The sequence below is a fragment of the Scyliorhinus torazame genome, chromosome 21 (assembly GCF_047496885.1).
Source record: "Scyliorhinus torazame isolate Kashiwa2021f chromosome 21, sScyTor2.1, whole genome shotgun sequence".
NCBI lineage: Eukaryota > Metazoa > Chordata > Chondrichthyes > Carcharhiniformes > Scyliorhinidae > Scyliorhinus > Scyliorhinus torazame.
Window position 1 is genome coordinate 11,561,709 of NC_092727.1, and position 19,430 is coordinate 11,581,138.

Below are 19,430 nucleotides of genomic sequence, written 5' to 3' on the forward strand. Positions count from 1 at the left end.
TGTTAGCTTCCTGAAGACACCATGGCAGTAATTTTGACTTTGTGCACAAGTGTAAGATGGAGATGGCAATTTGACAGCCCATGTCACATCCCTCCTTGTAATTATTTCCACATAAAGAAGGTGGAAACACGATTTATAAGGTTGACACGAGGTCAGAGAGGCTATAGATATCAGTGAAGACTTATTGAGCTGGAGGAAAGAGAAGACTCAGTGATAACCTCGTGAAGGTCCTTGAAGAATATTGAAGGATTTGATAAGATAGACAAAGGGAAGGCGTTTCCATTTTTGGTGGAGACCAAAACTAGGGAGTGAGAAACATAAGATATTCACTAATAAATCCATAGGAAATTCAGGAGAAGCCTCTTTAGCTAGGGAATTGTTGGAGCATGAAGCATTTGTGTGGACCAGTTGGACTGAAGAGCCTATTTCTGTGCTGTAGATTATCCCGAAGGGAAAACGGGTTGAAATGGTTCCATTGCCGAGGGTAAAAACCTCAACTCTATCACACCACAGGAATCACTAACTGGCACACTCACTCTCACAGCGGCACACGGGAGTTTGCGAAAGTAATGACAGTTTCGCAGTAAACAGTTGTGCCTCCAATATAGCAGCAACTTGGGGAAACCCTGATACCTTCATTAAGAATTTTCCCTGAAAGTATCATGCAACGAAGAATAAAAACTCATAATTCATTGTTTTAAAAACTACATTTCTGGTTTATAGGTTTTTGCCGTTTTTAAAATTTAATTTAGATTTGTGATTTTCCAATGCCCAATTAAGTGGAAACTATAATTTTACTGTCTGCATTTCAAGAACCACTGTAAATTATTGGAATTGAAATCTAACAATTCAAGTTCAAAAACAAACTTAATGTTCTTGTCTTGTCACAGCTAACTGAACATAAACCAGTAAGTTCAAGTAGTTTCAATGCCAGTTTTGTGTTGGTTTTCTCAATAATGTTTCTGTATTTTAATGTAACCAATGAATCCAGGTACATTTTATAGAAAGTTTCTGGAGAGTCATCTGCAAACGATTTGGTCATGGATGTCCCTTCCTTTATTTAAATCTCTGCTAAATACCAGTTGTGTGCCATCACTTTTAGCAGCATTTCACTGAGGAAAGCTAGATCTGATTTTAATCGTCCTTTGCAGAGACAGATCGGAGATTGCTCAGTGCTAATCCTCTTTAACGTACAGCTGAAAATAGCTGAGCTGTTTAATGTTTCCATGCTCGCTTTGCTGCCTCGTGTCATCCTCTACAATGCAGTCAGTTAAAAGGATTTGTAAATGACCTTTTACTGATACAGTCCCAACCATTCGCATTGCTTGCACTTATTATGGAGCAGTGACCATGTTGGGCAAATGGCGCCAATCATTTTACCTCATCATAGGTGCCAAAACCACAACATCAACTTCCTGGGATTTGACATTGGCCAAAAACTTAATCAGACCAGCCACCTTTGCTGATGGAAAGTGTTCAGCATCAAAGAACAAAGAATAATACAGCACAGGAACAGGCCCTTCGGCCCTCCAAGCCTGCACCGACCATGGTACCTGCATAAAACTGAGACCCTATGCGCTTACGGAGTCCATATCCTTCCATTCCCACCCTATTCATATATTTGTCCAGATATCCCTTAAATGCCGCTATCGTACCTTCTCCCACCACCTCTCCAGGCAGCGCGTTCCATATATTTACCACCCTCTGTGTAAAAAGCTTGCCTCACACATCTGTTCGAAGCTTTTCCCCACGCACTTTAAACCAATGTCCCCGGGTACTTGACTCTCCTACCCTAGGAAAGAGCATCTGACTATCCACTCTGTCAAATGCCACTAATAATCTTGTAGACCTCAATCAGGTCACCTCTCCACCTCTGTCGTTCCAGTGAGAACAGACTGAGTTTATCTAACCTCTCCTCATAGCTAATGCCCTCCATACCAGGCAACATCCTAGTAAACCGCTTCTGTACCCTCTCCAAAGCATCCACATCCTTCTGGTAGTGTGGCGACCAGAATTGTACACAATATTCAAAATGAGGCCTAACTAAGGTCCTATACAGCTGCAATATGATTGCCAATTTTTATATTCAATGCCCCGACCGATGAAGGCCAGAATGCCGTATGCCTTCTTGACCACCTTATCCACATGCGTTGCCACTTTCAGTGATCGGTGGACATGCATGCCCAGATCTCTCTGCCTGTGAGTACTCGCAAGAGTTCTACCATTTATTGTGTAATTCCTATATGCATTGGACCTTCCAAAGTGCATTACCTCGCACTTGTCCGGATTAAACTCCATCTGCTATTTCTCCGCCCAAGACTCCAACCAGTTTATATCCTGCTGTATCCTCTGCCAACTCTCTTCACTATCTGCAACTCCACCAATTTTTGTGGCATCTGCAAACTTACTAATCAGACCAGCTACATTTCCTTCCAAATCATCTATAAACACCATGAACAACAAAGGCCCCAGAACTGATCCCTGTGGAACACCGCTAGTCACAGCCTTCCATTCAGAAAAGCACCCTTCTACTGCTACCCTCTGTCTTCTGTGCCCAAGCCAGTTCTGTATCCAACTTGCCAGATCTCCCCATGTGACTTCACCTTTTGTACCAGTCTACCATGAGGTACCTTGTTAAAGGCTTTACTGAAGTCCATATATACAACATCTACTGCCTTTCCCTCATCTATCATCTTTGTCATTTCCTCGGAAAACTCGATTAAATTAGTGAAGCACAACCTCCCCTTCACAAAACCATGCTGCCCATCGCTAATAAGTCCATTTGTTTTCAAATGTGAGTAAATCCTATCTCTAAGAAAATTTTCTAATAATTCCCCTACCACTGACATAAGAGTTCACTGGCCTATAATTTTCTTCAAAAGCAGTTTGCACCTGCATACAGCAAGGCCTGGTCAACATTCAGGCTTAAGCTGATATGTGTCAAGTAACATTCATGCCAGGCAATGGCCATCTCCAACAAGAAAGAATCTAACGATCTTCGTTTGACATTCACTGCCCTTGCCATCACTGAATTCCCCCACCCACACCCTGGGGGTTACCATTGACCAGAAGCGGAGTTGGACCAACCACATAATTACTGTGGCAACAAAAGCAGATCAGAGGCTGAGAAATGTGTGATGAGTTACTCATTTCCTGTCTCCCCAGTGTCTGTCCACCATCTGCAAGGTGCAAGGCAGGAATGTGATGGAACGCTCCCCACTTGTTCCAACAACGCTCAAGAAGTTTGACACCATTCAGGACGTTATCCCACATTGTAACCCGATCCACCACCACATCCACTCTCTCCACCTCCGGTGGGCAGTGCCAGCGGTGTGCACCACCTACAATGCACCTGGCACCCCCCAGGTGCCACTACACCTGGCCCATGTTTGTGTAGACCAGTACTAAATTGTGCCCTGGTGAGGTCTCCCAGGTTTGGCCGTTGACCCGGCATCCTGGTATTTAAATGAGCTGTTAGGCTCATTTAAATATTCAGATCTGGATCTCGCCCAGTGTGGGCAAGATATAGATTGCATTGTGCAGAGCGAGTTAGGTGACTTGCAATCGGCCCGGCGCAGATCTCGATTGATTCACCCATTGCACCCGGATCTGTACCAGGGGAAACGACGTTGTTGAATCGCACCCACAGAAACATAAAAGCTAGGAGCAGGAGAAGGCCATTCGGCCCATTGAGCCTGCTCCGCCATTCAATATGGTCATGGCTGATCCTCAATCTCAGTGCCATATTCTCTTTCACCCCTTGTTGCCATTAAAAAAAATTAATTCTCTCTTCCTTGAATACACTGAGTGATTTGGCTTCCACAGCCTCTGTGGTAGAGAATTCCACAGATTCACTAACCTTTGAGGGAAGAAATGACTGTGTCCCCAGGCTCTAGGTTCCCAACCAGGGAAAACATCCTCCCTGCATTAGTCTGTCCAGCCCAGTTAGAATTTTACACGTTTCAATAGATCTCTTCTCATCCTTCTAAACTCTAATGAATACAGGCCCAATCAAACCAATCTCTCCCCATAGGAGAGTCTCCGATATCATCCTAGTGAACGTCTGCTGCATTCCCTTCATGATAAGTATATCCTTTCTTAGGTAGGGAGACCAAAGCTGCACACAATACTCCAGGTGTGGTCTCACCAAGGCCCTGAATGTTGAGGACTCCTGGAGAGCAAATCCGAGATGTGGAGATCTTTCATTGTATAATAGAGATGGTCCTGTGACTGAGGGACGGGTGTATTTAAATGTTCTAATCATATGCAACCAATCTTCCCAATGCGCCATCATAATTTTTTGTGGCACGAGTATTTCAGAAGAAACATGAAGTAAATAGATTTAGATTAATTCACTGATGTCCGCTTCCTTCGTCACTGAATGAAATAGAATGGGTTCACCAATAAATATTTAATACTGATGTTATCTTGGAATACAGTTAATGACTTTTCATAATCTGATTCGGAATAAGTAAAATACAAACATACCAAACTAAAGATTCAACAGAAGAGAATTTTCGGGCAAATATGTAGTTATTGGTACAGCCATAGAGAGGGTACAGTTATGGTCCAATACGAAACAACAATATTGTAAAGAGGAATACCAACGTCACAGAAATTCCTGGGAGCTTCCTCCCCTGGTGTCTCCCCATTTTCCCAAGTCACGATAGCCTCAAACCTCATCCCAAAATTGCATGAAAGGGATTATTCACTTCCCCAACGCGGAAGGATGGCAAAAGCAGTTCATCAGGACCTATGCTGAACCATCAGTTGAAAGGTGGGAGTGGGACTCAACCCCATTAATGGCAGGGTGCACCAGGGACCAAACAAAATGACCTTCTCCCAACAGTACGTGAACCTCTCAAAGTAGGCAACTGTTCCGGGATCAATCACCTTTTCCCTGGTAAAGATTTGACGACTCTTAGGGGGACTGATCTCACCTCTCAACTGCTAGGGTTCTGCTGAGACCTTCTCAAGTTATAAGGGGCAGGTATTGTGAGGTAACTAACCAGACAACCCTTAAAATGAGATGGGAAGTAAACCCATCCACAACCCGTCCCACCCTAATAGAAGATATAGTCATTGCCAAGGAGTGGAATCCTAGATCTGTCTTAAATGTATTTCCTCCCCACTCACATTGTTCTCAAACCTGCCCTCCATCCAGCTGGATAACAACCACTCTGCCCTTCAGGAGTTCAGGAATTTCACAGAATCATAGGACTGTTACGGTGTAGAAGGAGGCCATGTGCCCCATAGTGTGTGTACCAGCTCTCCAAACGAGCATCATGGTTTAGTGCCATTTCCCTGCCTTTTCCCTATACCCCTGCACATTATTTTGCCCTTTTGAATGCCTTGATGAACCTGCCTCCACCACATTTCCAGACATTGCATTCCAGACCCAAGCCACTCATTGTGTGAAAAGGTTTTTCCCCACATCACATTCCAAGGAGAACAGTTCCAACCTCTCCAATCTATCCCCATAACTGAACTTTCTCATTTCTGGACCCATTCTTGTAAATCTCTTCTGCATTCTCTCTAATGCATTCACATCCTTCCGATAGCATGGAGCCCAGAAGTGCACACACTATTCCAACTGAAATCTAACTAATGTCTTCTGTATGCTCAGCATAACCTCTTTGCTCTTGTACTCTACGCCCCTGTGAATAAAGCCCAGAACACTATGTGCTCTCCACCTGTCTTGCCACCTTTAATGATCTCTGCACACATATACACCCTGGTCCCCGTGCTCCTGCACCACATTGTAGGTTATGCATTATATTGCAACAGCATTTGAACTGGGATAACTTTGAAATGAGCGAGGCTTTGTTACTTAAATCAAGTTCGCTCTTGTACAGCTTAAATAAACAATAATATCACATCCCAATATGGAGGAACAAAGAGAAGATTTATTGTGGGAAGAGAAACTTAGATGTTTGCAAATGCAGAATGAGGAAAGGCTAATCGGTCCAACAAGCCAAATGTTGCCATCCTATCGTTGTCTCTACCACATCCGTTTTCGATCTTGGATCATTCGAATGCCAGTTTTTCAGTTGTTGCAATGATCGTGCTTTCATTTCCCATCTAGTTCTTGCTGAAGATCTTAGTCAAGGTCAGTTGACTATTTTTGTTCTGATCCTCAGTTGATTTTAAGAGTTTTTATTCCTTATTATCCTGCTGATTTCAGAATGCATCCTTTTCATTGCGAGAAGGTTACTTCCTTCAGTCACTCTCTGCGTCTTCCATGTTACTCTCTTCTGTAATATTGCAGTTCCCAGTCAAACAATGGCCCAGCTCTTTGGCACAGGAGTGATTCAGATTATCCCAGTACAGACTGAGTGAGGACAGATAACTTTTCTCCTTTTCTTTTGCCTCTTGCATGTCCTTTGCACTGCCCAATGACATCTGCACCTCAAACAACTTCTCAAATTTGGTGTAATCAACTCGGAAAGCCCCTTTCTCCAAGGTGATGCAGGACTCAAACCGGTGGCCCCAGAGAATCTCATCTTCTTTATAGGAGGTCCTAGCTTGGCAGGGCATCCCTGTAAAGGAACACAAAATAAAGAGCAACTCATCCATCATTGTCTTAGTTCTGTTGTTTGTTCAGTTCGCAGAGCAGTGTAACATGATTAGGTACATAGATTGAAGGCCATAAGAACCTGTGAAACAGGAGCAGGTCAGATCGACTGATCAGTGGCAAATGGAATTCAATCCAGTTAAGTGTGAGCTGATGCATTGGGAAGGACAAACAAGACAAGAGAATACATGATAAACGGCAGGACTCTGAGAAGCACTGAGGATCAGAGGGACCTTGGTGTGCATGTACAACCGTCCCTTAAGGTAGCAGAACAGGTGGATACAGTGGTCAAGAAGGAATATGGTATTCTTGCCTTTATTAGCTGAGGTAGAGAGTTTAAGAGCAGGAAGGTTATGCTGGAATTGTGCAAAACGGTGGTTAGGCCACAGCTAGAGTATTGTGTGCAATTCTGGAATCCACATTATCAGAGTGATGTGATAGCACTGGAAAGGGTGCAGAGGAGATTTACCAGGATGTTGCCTGGGCTGGAGAGTTGGTTATGAAGAGAGATTGGATAAACTGGGATTGTTTTCCTTGGAGCAGAGGAGACTGAGGGGGTGACATCATAGATTATCATAGAATTTACAGTGCAGATGGAGGCCATTCGGCCCATTGAGTCTGCACCGGCTCTTGGAAAGAGCACCCTACCCAAAGTCAACACCTCCACCCTATCCCCATAACCCAGTAACGTCACCCAACACTAAGGGCAATTTTGGACACTAAGGGCAATTTATCACGACCAATCCACCTAACCTGCACATCTTTGGACTGTGGGAGGAAACCGGAGTACCCGGAGGAAACCCACGCACACACGGGGAGGATGTGCAGACTCCGCACAGACAGTGACCCAAACCGGAATCGAACCTGGGACCCTGGAGCTGTGAAGCAATTGTGCTATCCACAATGCTACCGTGCTGCCCCTACATGATCGAGATGTATAAAATTATGAGGGGCACAGATACGGTAGACAGGAAGAAACTTTTCCTCTTGGTGGAGGGACCAATGACCAGGGGGAACAGATATAAGGAGCTGGATTGTCCGTCGTTGGGATCCTCCTTTTCGCCATCAGCGCACACACGCCCACGGATTTCCCGATGGCGTGGGGGTGCCCACAATAGGAAACCTCAATGGCCGGCTGCCAGGATGGAGAACCCTGCTGCCTGCGGGGAGGGGGGGGGGGGGGCGCCACACCAGAAAACGGGTACGGCGGGACGAAGAATCCCGTCCAAGGTAAGAGGCAGAAGGTTTAGAGGGGATGTGAGGAAAACCTTTTTTCCCCAGGGGGTGGAGGGAGTTTGGAACTCGCTGCCTGAAAAGGTGGTGGCGGCAGAGACCCTCATAACATGTAAGAAGTATTTAGATGTGCACTTGCAATTCCAAGGCTATGGGCCAAGTGCTGGGATTAGAATAGTTAGGTGGTTGTTTTTGACTAGCACAGACTTGATGGGCCGAAGGGCTTTGACTGTGCTGTATGACTCTCTGAAGTAGGCCATCTGATGCCTTAACCTGCTTTGTCATACATTATAGGAAGATGGTTACTTTTCACATCAACGCCACTTTCTTTCCCGATATCCATATGCGTTCACACCTTTTGTGTCGAATAATCTATATTCTCAATCTCAAATATATTCAACAATTGAACATCCAGAGATGCCTGGGATAGAAAATTCCAAAGATGGGCGGCACGGTGGCACAGTGGTTAGCACGGCTGCCTCATAGCTCTAGGGTCCCGGGTTCAATTCTCCGGTGACTGTTTGTGTGGAGTTTGCACTTTCTCCCTGTGTCTGTGTGGGTTTCCTCCGGATGCTACAGTTTTAGCGCGGCCAATCCACCTAACCTGCTCATTGTTTTGGACTGCGGGCGGAAACCGGAGCACCCGGAGGAAACCCGCGCGGACACGGGGAGAAAGTGCAAACGCCGCACGGGCAGTCACCCGAGGTCGGAATTGAACCCGGGTGCCTGGAGTTGTGAGGCAGCAGTGCTAACCACTGTGCCGCCCTCCGGGATTTACCGAGTACCCTGCTGTGTGTTTTGCGGTGGCGGAGGCGGTCTGACAGCGGGATCCTCCAATCCGTGACCGTAACGTTCCGCCGGGGTGGAACAGCCGGTAAATCCCGCCCGATGTTTCAGTTATACAGAGCATTAGTGCGATCGTGAGCAGCTTCGGCCTGCCTATTTAATGAAGCATATAAATGCATCGGAGGCAGTTCAGAGGCGATTTACTAGATTGGTACCTGGAATAACCAGCCTGTCTTATGAGGATAGGTTGGAAAGACTATACTTGTTTCCACTTGAGGGGAGACTTCATTGAAGTAAATGAAATCCTGAATGGTCTTGACAAGGTGGATATGGAAAGGATGTTTCTTCTTGTGGGTGAATCCAGATATAGGGGGCGTTGTTTAAAAATTAGGGGTCGCCCTTTTAGGACAGGGACGAGGAGAATTTTTCTTCTCAGCGAGTTGTACAACTTTGGAACTCTGCCTCAGAGGGCGATGGAAGCAGGGCCATTGAATATTTTTAAGTCGGAAGTAGCTAGATTCTTGTTCAGCGAGGGAATCAACGTTTACCGGGGTGGATGGAAATGTAGAACTGGGAACACAATCATGACTTTTTTCCCTGGAGCGTAGGAGGCTTAAGGGTAATCTTATCGAGGTCTATAAAATAGTGAGGTGCACAGAAAAGGTAGATAGTCAGCATCTTTTCCCAAAGGTAGAGGAGTCTAAAACTAGAAGGCATAGGTTTAATGTGAGGGGGGGGGGGGGGGGATACAAAAGAGTCCAGAGTGGCAGTTTTCAGACTGAGGGTGGTGAGTTTCTGGAACGAGTAGTAGAGACGGGTACAATTTTGTCCTTTTAAAAAGCATTTAGACAGATTTATGGGAAAGATGGGTCCAGAGGGATATGGACCAAATGTGGGCAATTGGGACAAACTTAGTGGTAAAAACTGGGCAGCATTGACAAGTTGGGCCGAAGGGCCTGTTTTCATGCTCTAAACCTCTATGACCTCTATAATCTTAACGGATGGCAGAGCAGGCCCGAATGATCGAATGGCCTCCTTCTGCTCCTATTTTGTACCCTTGTATGCACACATGCCCCACATGTATTCCACAGGGAACATTTAAGAGGTTAGGCTACAACTAACCTGTAGATTCCACTATGCCTTCCAGGATCACAATAATTTCAAACTGTTCCCTCTTCATTGACTCAGCACACATTTCCCAGAAAGGGCTGCTGTCATTAATGGTGTGGCTAATGGTTTGGGGTTTCACCAGGAAGAGACGGTCTTTCCCCGTGTCGTAGCCAAGGTTAATTTCTGTTTGATCCAGAGGTATGAATTCACCTTCTTTTGTTTGTCGAGATTTGATGAGTTTGGCTCTTAGTTTTGCATCAACCATGTGACTTTCTCTCAAGTCACCAATTCGGAACATCAGGCAAAGCCTGTCACCCCTGTGCGATATCACTGCATGTTGACTAAACTTCAGGGTCTCGGCCCACTTTTTGGGCCGTGAGATCTTCACAAACACACAGCCCACCATCATGGCGTCAATCATTGAACCCACGATGCACTGGGCAATGAGTAAGATGACACCCTCTGGACAATTAGACGTTACCATACGAGTCCCATAACCAATTGTCCTTTGGCTTTCGATAGACAACAGTAAGGCAGAAATAAAGCCATCCACATTATCTAGGCAAGGTTTCCAATCAGATTCACCGACATGATTAATGTCATCTCTAAGGTATGCATCCAAGAAGTACAAAATTCCAAAAGTCATCCAAGTTATAATGTAGCACATCATGAAGATAACGAGAAACCACCGAAACTTCAAATCCACAATTGTAGTGAAAATATCAAACAGGAACTTGTGCTTCTCTTCAATGTGTCCAAGATTCACTTGGCATTTCCCATCTTTCAGTACATAACGCTGTCGCTTCTGCTGATATGCAATATTGAAGAGTTGCCGATTGTCATTCGTCAATTTGCACCGCTGTTTAGGGGAACCTGGAACAGATAAGGCACTCCTTGCTGAAGCTCGTAGATTTTGTGTATGATTAGGAAGATTGGATAAGCTGCCAGCATGCCTTGGGTACCACTTTGTTTGACTATTTTGGGAAGCTGTACCGCTGGTCAATACGCGACGATGCCTGGGGTGCTCGTCCACATCAATGGACACACTTAACCTCTGCTTGGTGTTTGAGTTGGGCGCAAGTAGTGGGCAATTTATGGTTGGGCTAGAAGCAAACCGCAGAGCTGAAACATCATTCGTTGTTTGTGTCTCACAATTCTTCCAGCCTACCAGTGGCTTTATATTTGAAATAATGCTAGTTCTTCCAGAAGTTGAGGGATTGCTATGCGATGGAGATTTTGGAATATCTTCTAATGTGGCGATCAGCTTGGTTTCTGGCTGCAACAGAGAAGTTGTTGAAATATTTTACATTTTTCTCAACAATTATCTTTTGTTATCTAACCCACCACCCCGCCCCCCCCCCCACCCCAACCCGACCATTAAAAAAAAGCTGAAGGCAATTTAATATATATATGTTGCAGTAATATCAATAAAGAATGTAGGTTAAGATATCCAGACTCTGTGGCTGAAAAAGGTGCAATTAGGAATTCATAGAAGTGAGATCATCATTCGTCCCAACCATGTATGTGAGAGGGCTAATGGACTTTTGTTTATAGAAAGAAGATTCCCAGGAAAGTAGATAATTTGAGACATTTTGTTTAGACTTAAATAAGCAGGGCATCTAAGTTGGATAAAGATGACGTAACAATGGGAGGAGCCAGGTATGTAACAGGCAGTTTAGCTTTTGGTTTTGCTAGGAGCTTGAAGATGAGTGTGAGCTCTTGCCAAAGACTGTCAGGTTAAGCAATAATCTCTCAAAGGCAGCAATACTTGCAGCTGTGACTGAAATGGTCTATCTCTCTCTCCAAGCAATCTTTCCAATAAACCTCTATCCTGAGGAGAGCAAGTATCCGTGTGTTTGCTAACTTTATTTATAAGTGCCTATTGACCCGTGATGGGCTTTGCTTAATTGGAGATGGAGAAGGTATCAGTTAGAAGTTAAAGTGTTTCCTTTTATTATTAAGAGTTGTTTAACTGTTAATTGGAAGCTATTTTCTGTGATCTTAATGTATTTAGACCTGTGTTAAGAATAAAGTTTGTTTTAACATGCCAGACACCTATTTGTCAATGGAACCATTCCTGGAGCAAGGTATCCTTTCCTCAGTTTTAAAAATTTTAAAGGAGTGTCTGGGGTTCTTGTCCGGTTTCCGAACAAATGTCGGAGTCTAATCCAAGATCTTAACAACACCACTTAACTCAGCATGGACAGATACCTCAATGTAGAGCTTTCCTAATATCAGGTATTGGCTAGATAAACTCATTTAGGCAACAGATGGAAGTAGATGTAACCTCAATAACACCGTGGAGTCCACTAAATGAATTGCCTGTCGATGTTCAATGTCTGCAAGGTGAGTTCCTTTATCCTGGCCATGTTACAATCAAGGCTCATTGGCTACTTTCCCAACCACACAATGCTGTAGGACTGGCCTCAGCTGTATCCTACAATTAGGAGCATTGTAAAACCCACGCAAACTATCACTTAACTGTTACATCAGTACTGATCTTCTCTCCTCACCGCACTTCATTTCCTTTCCCATTATGTGCATTCTCACATTGGTTATAAATACCAGAAGCATCCAGACCAATTCCCGTTTTGTTTTCAATTTCACAATCCAAATATTAGGAAAACGGAAATCAGTGTGGAAGCAGCAATGGATATCTAGGCTCCTGAAAAATTTCAGGAAACCATTCGCTCTTCTTCTTTCACCTCCTGCACCCAATGGTACACTAGGCAGACTTTTGTCCATTTCCATAGATGGCTCTTCCTGTGGAAGGTGGCTATAGGCACCACTCTGCATCAAACTGGCTGACCAGGAGTCTCTCCCGCTCTTACCATCAGCCATTGGTGTGTTTGGAAAGATTTTGCAGGTTTACACTCAACCCGTTTGGCTGTGTTATGAACACACCTTCCTTGGCCATCAATTCCTGGGGTGGGAGTTGAACGCGGAGCTATTGGCTCAGGCAAGAGCGCTACCCATTGCACCACAAGACCGCTTCAAACCATGTATTGCTGTCTTGATTAAGCAGTCAGTGCAGTGTGAATTCACAATATTCTACACTGTGGTATGTACTCTTGGGTCGAAGTCTTATCATGTTCTGAGCATTAATTTTACTCTGTTGAAGAAATCATGGGGGCGATTCTCCGAGCCCCGTGCCGGACCAGAGAATCGCTGCAACCGCGCCACGACGCCCTGACGCCAGCGCGCGATTCTCCGAGGTGTGGGGAATCGGCGCCATTTGCGCCGGCGCGTTTGACGCGCCGCGGGCCGCTGGAATCAGCGGGGCCGCTGATTCTCCGGCCCGGATTGGCCGAGCGGCCGCGCAGATACGACAGAGTCCCGCAGGCGCCGTTCACTGCCGGCGGGAACTCTGCGCGAATGGTCGGGGGAGGCGGCCCGTTTGGGGGGGGGAGGGAGCTCCTTCACCGGGGGGGGGGGGGGGCGGGGGGCTCCGATGGGGTCTGGCCCGCGATCGGGGCCCACCGATCGGCGGGCCGGCCTCCCACCCTGAGCCTATTTTATGGCGCAGCCGGGCCCTGAACACTGACACCATGTTGGTCGGGGCTGGAGCTAAAGAAGTTCCCCACGCATGCGCAGGTTGGCGCGGCCCAACTGCGCATGCGTGGGTTGGCACGGCGTCCATTTGGCACCGCGTAAGGAGGCTGGAGCGGCGTGAACTGCTCCAGCGCCAGGCTGGCCCCCTATGGGGGCCAGAATCGCTCGTGCCCGGGCCCTGTTCACGCCATCGTGAAACGAGACGCCGTTCACGACGGCGCGAACACTTGGGCCCAATATTGGAGAATCGGCCCCCAAAGGGCGGAAATCGATCTAGGGCAATTGCAGCAAAATGGATGGTAGAGAATCAGAAACACTCTTTATATCACCTTGACATTCTTTTCGATTAACTTTGAAAGAGAATCAAGATGGATTAATCTACCAATTCATTAACATCCATTTTGAAGTGAATACCAAAAATAAATTTGAGAAGCCAATTTCTAGGATTGGAGGTTGAGCCTCGAATTTTCTCATTGGCTTGACACCGTACCACCCCACCAGACTGTCACAGAAGGTTTTATTCAAAAGTGCCGAACCTTTATGATTTGGTCTGTTTGCGAAAGACTCAACAATTAGAGTCAAAATTCAGAATGGTTTTTGCATTAAAAATGAGACACTGTCAGTCCATTTACATACCTTCCCCTTTAATTCAAGCAATTCTAGTATATTTACCCACCTTTACTGAGAACGTTCCATATTGGCCTCTGTCCATCGAAATCCTCGGGAGATATGCCAACATGTGACTACCTCTCAGAGTTTGGGCAGGAGGTATGGAGTTCCGATGCCTTTTGCGCTCCTTGTAGTTTGTTGGTAAAGAACTGATGCGATGATAGGCACAGACTTCATTGGCCCTGTACAGGTCCATGCTACAACTCATTGTGGTGGTTTTCATGATATCTCTTACTCTGAAAAGCACCGTACAAAAGAAGAACCTTTATTTGTTATTCCAAAATTAACCAGATAAAATGCTCTTCGGTAATGTTCCCTTAAACTGAAAGATCTTTAGTTTTTTTTTACTTCTTAAAAATGTCTTCAGGGTCACTGAAAAATATGACCAATGGTATTCCTCGTACTGTTAGAGTCACCTGTGGACATCTCTTTCATTACTGCCCTCCACATACTCACTGCTGCTCTATCTCTCAGAACCTTACGCATGCCTTTCCTTAATATGAACTATCTTGTTGTACATTGCTGTTCCCCATTCTACACCAAGTAAAATTACACCAAGGGACTGGGTTATGTCAGCATCCGTTCAGCACGTGAGAGAGCCCTCTTGGAATAGAGTCATTTAATAATCACTGTGCATCCAATCACATTTATTTCTGCTGTGGGAAGGTTCAGGTTTCTGCTTGGTGACGCTCCCCAGGGGTGATAATTGAGACATTGAGCTGTGTCGTGAATATCAGGCCTGGACCCATGTGTTGCTGTAACCTGAAGTACCACTTGAGGAAGGTACCTTTGAATTTATATCGGCCCACAAATCATTCGCGGACAACACTGATCTGGACCATTGCTAGGTTCTTGGCACTTTATTCTGTCATTCTGTAGATCCACAAAGGCCAAGATTTCAAACTCCCAGACAGATAAACAACAGCGGTACTTTGTGAATTATATGCAGCAATTAGTCTCAAAGGCTTACAATGCAAAGCAACACTTAGATAGCAACTGCTTAATGATGGTCTTTATTAATTGCTAGCTAATTATTGATATTTGGCATGTGCTAGAATCTATGTTTATGCTGAATCCACGTAAGTGGGCATTCAACCTGTCTAGATTGCTTTGTCTTGGTTTCTATTGGTATGCAGCTGCACTGTGTACTTGTATTATCTTTGATATATTATGCAGAGTCAATGTGTGGTTTAGTGTCCAATTAGAAGGGAAAGATATCCTCTAAGCTGCCATGTTCCTGAAGTTAGTGAGCTCAGGAAAGTATGAGCCCAATGTATCAGTTTCTAATTGCTGTCTAATGACTCCCAGTGGAAAATGTACATGCGTGGCGAGGACTGCATGGGGCTTGTATGTGATGCCCCAATACAGTTGTGGGTACATGTGTTTAACCTGGAGTAGGTGCTGAGAAGTAGCTGACCAGCAGTCATGAAATGTTTTCTCAGCAAGTGAAAGAGCCTTCGGGGGAGAACCGAAGGGATTTGTGGGGGAATAAATCATTATTATTTCCTCTGCATGGCAGTTGCGTGTGCCTGCCTCTAAGCTAGACATTACTTTTACTTCTGCTGTCTGTGACTTAGCTGGGCTGGTTTAGCACAGTGGGCTTAACAGCTGGCTTGTAATGCAGAACAAGGCCAGCAGCGTGGGTTCGTAGTCCCGTACCAGCCTCCCCAAACAGGCGCCGGAACGTGGCGACTAGGGGCTTTTCACAGTAACTTAATTGAAGCCTACTTGTGACAATAAGTGATTATTATTATTAGTTTGTTCCAGGTCCTGTTCATTTATCAACCCTGCGCTTACTGACCTAGATTGGCGCCCGGACAATCACCATCTTGATTCTAACAGGCTCTTTCTTGTTTTCAGATCCCTCCATTGTTGTGACTCTCCCGCTCCCTATAATCTCCACAAACCTCACATCACCTTATGTGACTCAGTGTCACAATTTGGCTCATGATGCTCCTGCAAAGTACCTTACCACATTATTACATTAAAGATGCCGCATAAATGTAAGTTCTTATTGTTAGTTCAGCAAACATTGAACACGGTTGCATCAAATTTCTCCAAGATTTAGTTTAACCCGGGGGCAAGCCTATTTAAACGGAATAGGTAAATGCGACCATTTAAATTCTGGACATAACAATGCGGTTTGAACATGTAATGTACTTTTCCATTAAACAATTCCTAAATTGAAATGCTTGTTTCTTGGCATTAAATATTTCTCATCCAGTCTCAAGTTATCTAAGCAATTTATTCATGGTCAGCATATGTAAGGTAAAATTATCCAGTCAGAAGACTGGGCAGCACGGCACACATGGCTAGGACTGTGGTGTCACAGTGCCAGGGTCCCAGGTTTGATTCCCTGCTGGGTGACTAGTCTGTGTGGAGTCTGCAGATTCTCACGTGTCTGCATGGGTTTCCTCTGGGTGCTCCGGTTTCCTCCCACAGTCCAAAGACATGCAGGTTAGGTGGATTGGCCATGCTAAAAAGATTGCCCTTAGTGTAGTGTCCAAAAAAGGTTAAGGAGGGGTTATTGGATTATGGGGATAGGATGGAAGTGAGGGCTTAAGTGGGTCAGTGCAGACTTGATGGGCCGAATGGCACTGTATGTTCTATGTTCTTAACCTATGCACGCATGTTAAAATGTTGATGGAAATGTTCAAATCTTGAATAAAAAGGCTTATAGAGAGAGAGCACCGTTCTTATTCAGGAAGAGTGGCTTGTTTTTTGGCTAATAGATTTTCAAACTGAGGATTTCCAGCGCTGATGAATGTTACATTTCAGACACTTACACCAAGCATCCCAGGTCGGGTGGAGGGTAGAGCTTCCTCTACCCTGCCCCAACAATACCCCTCAGCGCAAACCTCAGAATAACTTGGACTATTGTTTTCCCGTTCTCACACCCCATTGTCATGCACTCAAGGTAGGTACTTTAGTCCAGTCGGATTGGAATCCGCCTATAAGGGAACCAGGTGAGAGATTTCACTCCTAATCATTATTATTATTTTGAGCATAAACCACACAGGTGTTCTATATCACTATACTAATGTATCCTGCTTCACATGGACAACATACATTGTCCACTACGCAAGCTTCTCATGAAAGAATACATTTTAAAGAATCAATCTCCATAAATACCAGATTCTGCTCCTATTGAAACATTTTAAGAGGTTTGATTTTGCTGGTTTGCCAATCATACAATATGCAAATTGAAGGATATGGGATTATCTATACCTTTATTTATATTTTATACATGAGACGTGTACTCTTACTCAACAAAGTGAGGCATAAAGTGTTACCTTTTACAAGAAGATACATACAAGGTAGGGCTCGTTCTTGAAACAAGGTACCTGTTGCAATTCAGTTCAACTTAAAATCCAGTCCCGTACTTAAGCTGTTTTCAGTGCTCCAAGATGGAAAGAAGATTCTTGCAATTTACTTCCTTCAGAAAGAACCAAGCTGATCTAAGACAAAAAAATGAAATCTCAATCACAGTGTTTAGTCTGATACGTCATCCATTGTCCAATGACAAAATGTAGTTATTTTCTCTCGATGGAGTGTTGTTTTTCCAAATGGAGGTGTTGAGATCTGGAAGCGAGGCTAATTGCTTCCAATCCCTCAGGCAGAGGCTCCTTACTAATCTGCCTCAAGGTCACCCAGCATTAATTCGAGATTAGATAATCAGAAAGGTCGGGCCCTGAGCAGAATACTACACAGAATTCATTTCCGGTGACAACCAGAGACTGACAGAGAGCGTTTACCCACCACTCTTTCCTCTCAAAGCCTTCCTGACCATCAATTGCACCATTCTCATGTTGTCACCTTTAATGTACCTAATGGTAAACGTTCAGTTAAGTTGCTCAGAGCATGAGGCATGTTAGTTTTTGTGAATCAAATTAAATAATAACGATGACAATCTTTATTATTGTCACAAGTAGGCTTACATTAACACTGCAATGAAGTTACTGTGAAAAGTCCCTAGTCGCCACATTCCGGCGCCTGTTCGGGTACACGGAGGGAGAATTGAGAATGTCGAATTCACCTAACAAGCACGTCTTTCGGGACTTGTGGAAGGAAACCGGAGCACCTGGAAGAAACTCACGCAGACACAGGGAGAACGTGCGGACTCCGCACAGACAGTGACCCAAGCAGGAATTGAACCCGGGACCCTGACGCTGTGAAGCAACAGTGCTAACTGTGGTGATATACATCACTGTAAATACACAAGGGGTCAATGTAGATACACTTAGACTAAATAAACACTAGAGAGAGCACCAGAGACACCATGACACACAGACAGGTCAGTAAGATAGGACACGACCAATGGGAATTCAAGACACACACAGAGGTGACACTACCACAGGAGGGCATTACACCAACCCATATAAAAGGACACAGCACACATGCTCTTCCTCTTTCCAGTGGAGACACTTAGTGAGTACACAGGGTTGATTCAACACATCACATCCACCTCGTGGGTTGTAGCAGACTGGTTAGTTAGTCTGAGTAGCTGTAGCAGGATTAACAGGAAAGTCGAATCCAAGTAGAAGTATCGTTAACAGTTTAATAAACGTGTTAAAGCTGTCTCCAAGTCTGAACCTTACTTTGTCAGAGTGCACATCAAGGAAGTAGCTTATGCTACGTCAAGAGCATAACAAAACATGGTACCAGTGAGTGAACTGTTTAAATCCATATAGTTACAACTCAGCAAACAGTGACAACCAGCAACAGCAGCCAGGCAAGATGATGTTCGAGATTCCGGTTCCACAGCAGCTCAGGTACCAATGCAATTTCAGTGAAAACTGGCGTGCGTATATAGGGTTGATTCAACACATCACACCCACCACGTGGATTGTAGCAGACTGGTTAGTTAGCCTGAGTAGCTATAGCAGGATTAACAGGAGAGTCAAATCCAAGTAGGAGAGTTGTTAATAGTTTAATAAACGTATTAAAGCTATCTCCAAGTCTGAACCTTCCTTTGTCAGAGTGCACATCAAGGAAGCAGCTTATGCTACGTCAAGAGCATAACAAAACACTAACCACTGTGCTACTGTGCCGCCCATAGCACAGTTACAGCACAGCAACAAGATATTGACCCAGCGTCAGTGTTTATGCTGTATGTGAGCCTCCTCCCATCCTTCAGCTAACCCCATCAACCCCAGGTTCTTGGGATCCGTTCCATGGTGCGTACTTTTACCTGAAAAGCATTCCTGTCCTGGTTAGCAGATAGATCATTTGAACAGGACACAATAAAAGCAGAGCAAAACATGATGGGCACGATTCTCCGCTCCCACGACTAAGTGCCCATGCCGTCGTGAACGCCGTCGAGGTTCATGTCGGCGCGAAACGGCCCCGATTTCGACCAACTCAGGGCCCGAAAATGGGCTAGGTTCGGGGCCGCGAGAAACTCGGGCGGCGTGTCGCGAAAACAGCGTCGTCAGCACGTGCCGGGCATTGGCGCCGCATAAATGCGGCGCCGCGTCATCCGCCGCGTAACTGGCGTCACCCGCGG

The 19,430-nt window shown here is 45.1% G+C and overlaps 1 protein-coding gene across 1 annotated transcript; it reads right to left on the reverse strand.

Annotated features, from left to right (window-relative positions):
* Positions 1–4,428: 4,428 nt before the first annotated feature.
* LOC140398165 (G protein-activated inward rectifier potassium channel 4-like) lies at positions 4,429–17,865 on the reverse strand. Its single transcript, XM_072486503.1, has 4 exons — positions 17,218–17,865; positions 13,932–14,160; positions 9,716–10,979; positions 4,429–6,539 (listed from the first exon to the last, which is right to left on the reverse strand). Exons 2-4 carry the CDS (start codon positions 14,145–14,147, stop codon positions 6,220–6,222), a joined length of 1,800 nt encoding a protein of 599 aa, XP_072342604.1. The 5' UTR covers positions 14,148–14,160; positions 17,218–17,865; the 3' UTR covers positions 4,429–6,219.
* Between the last annotated feature and the right edge of the window lie 1,565 nt (positions 17,866–19,430).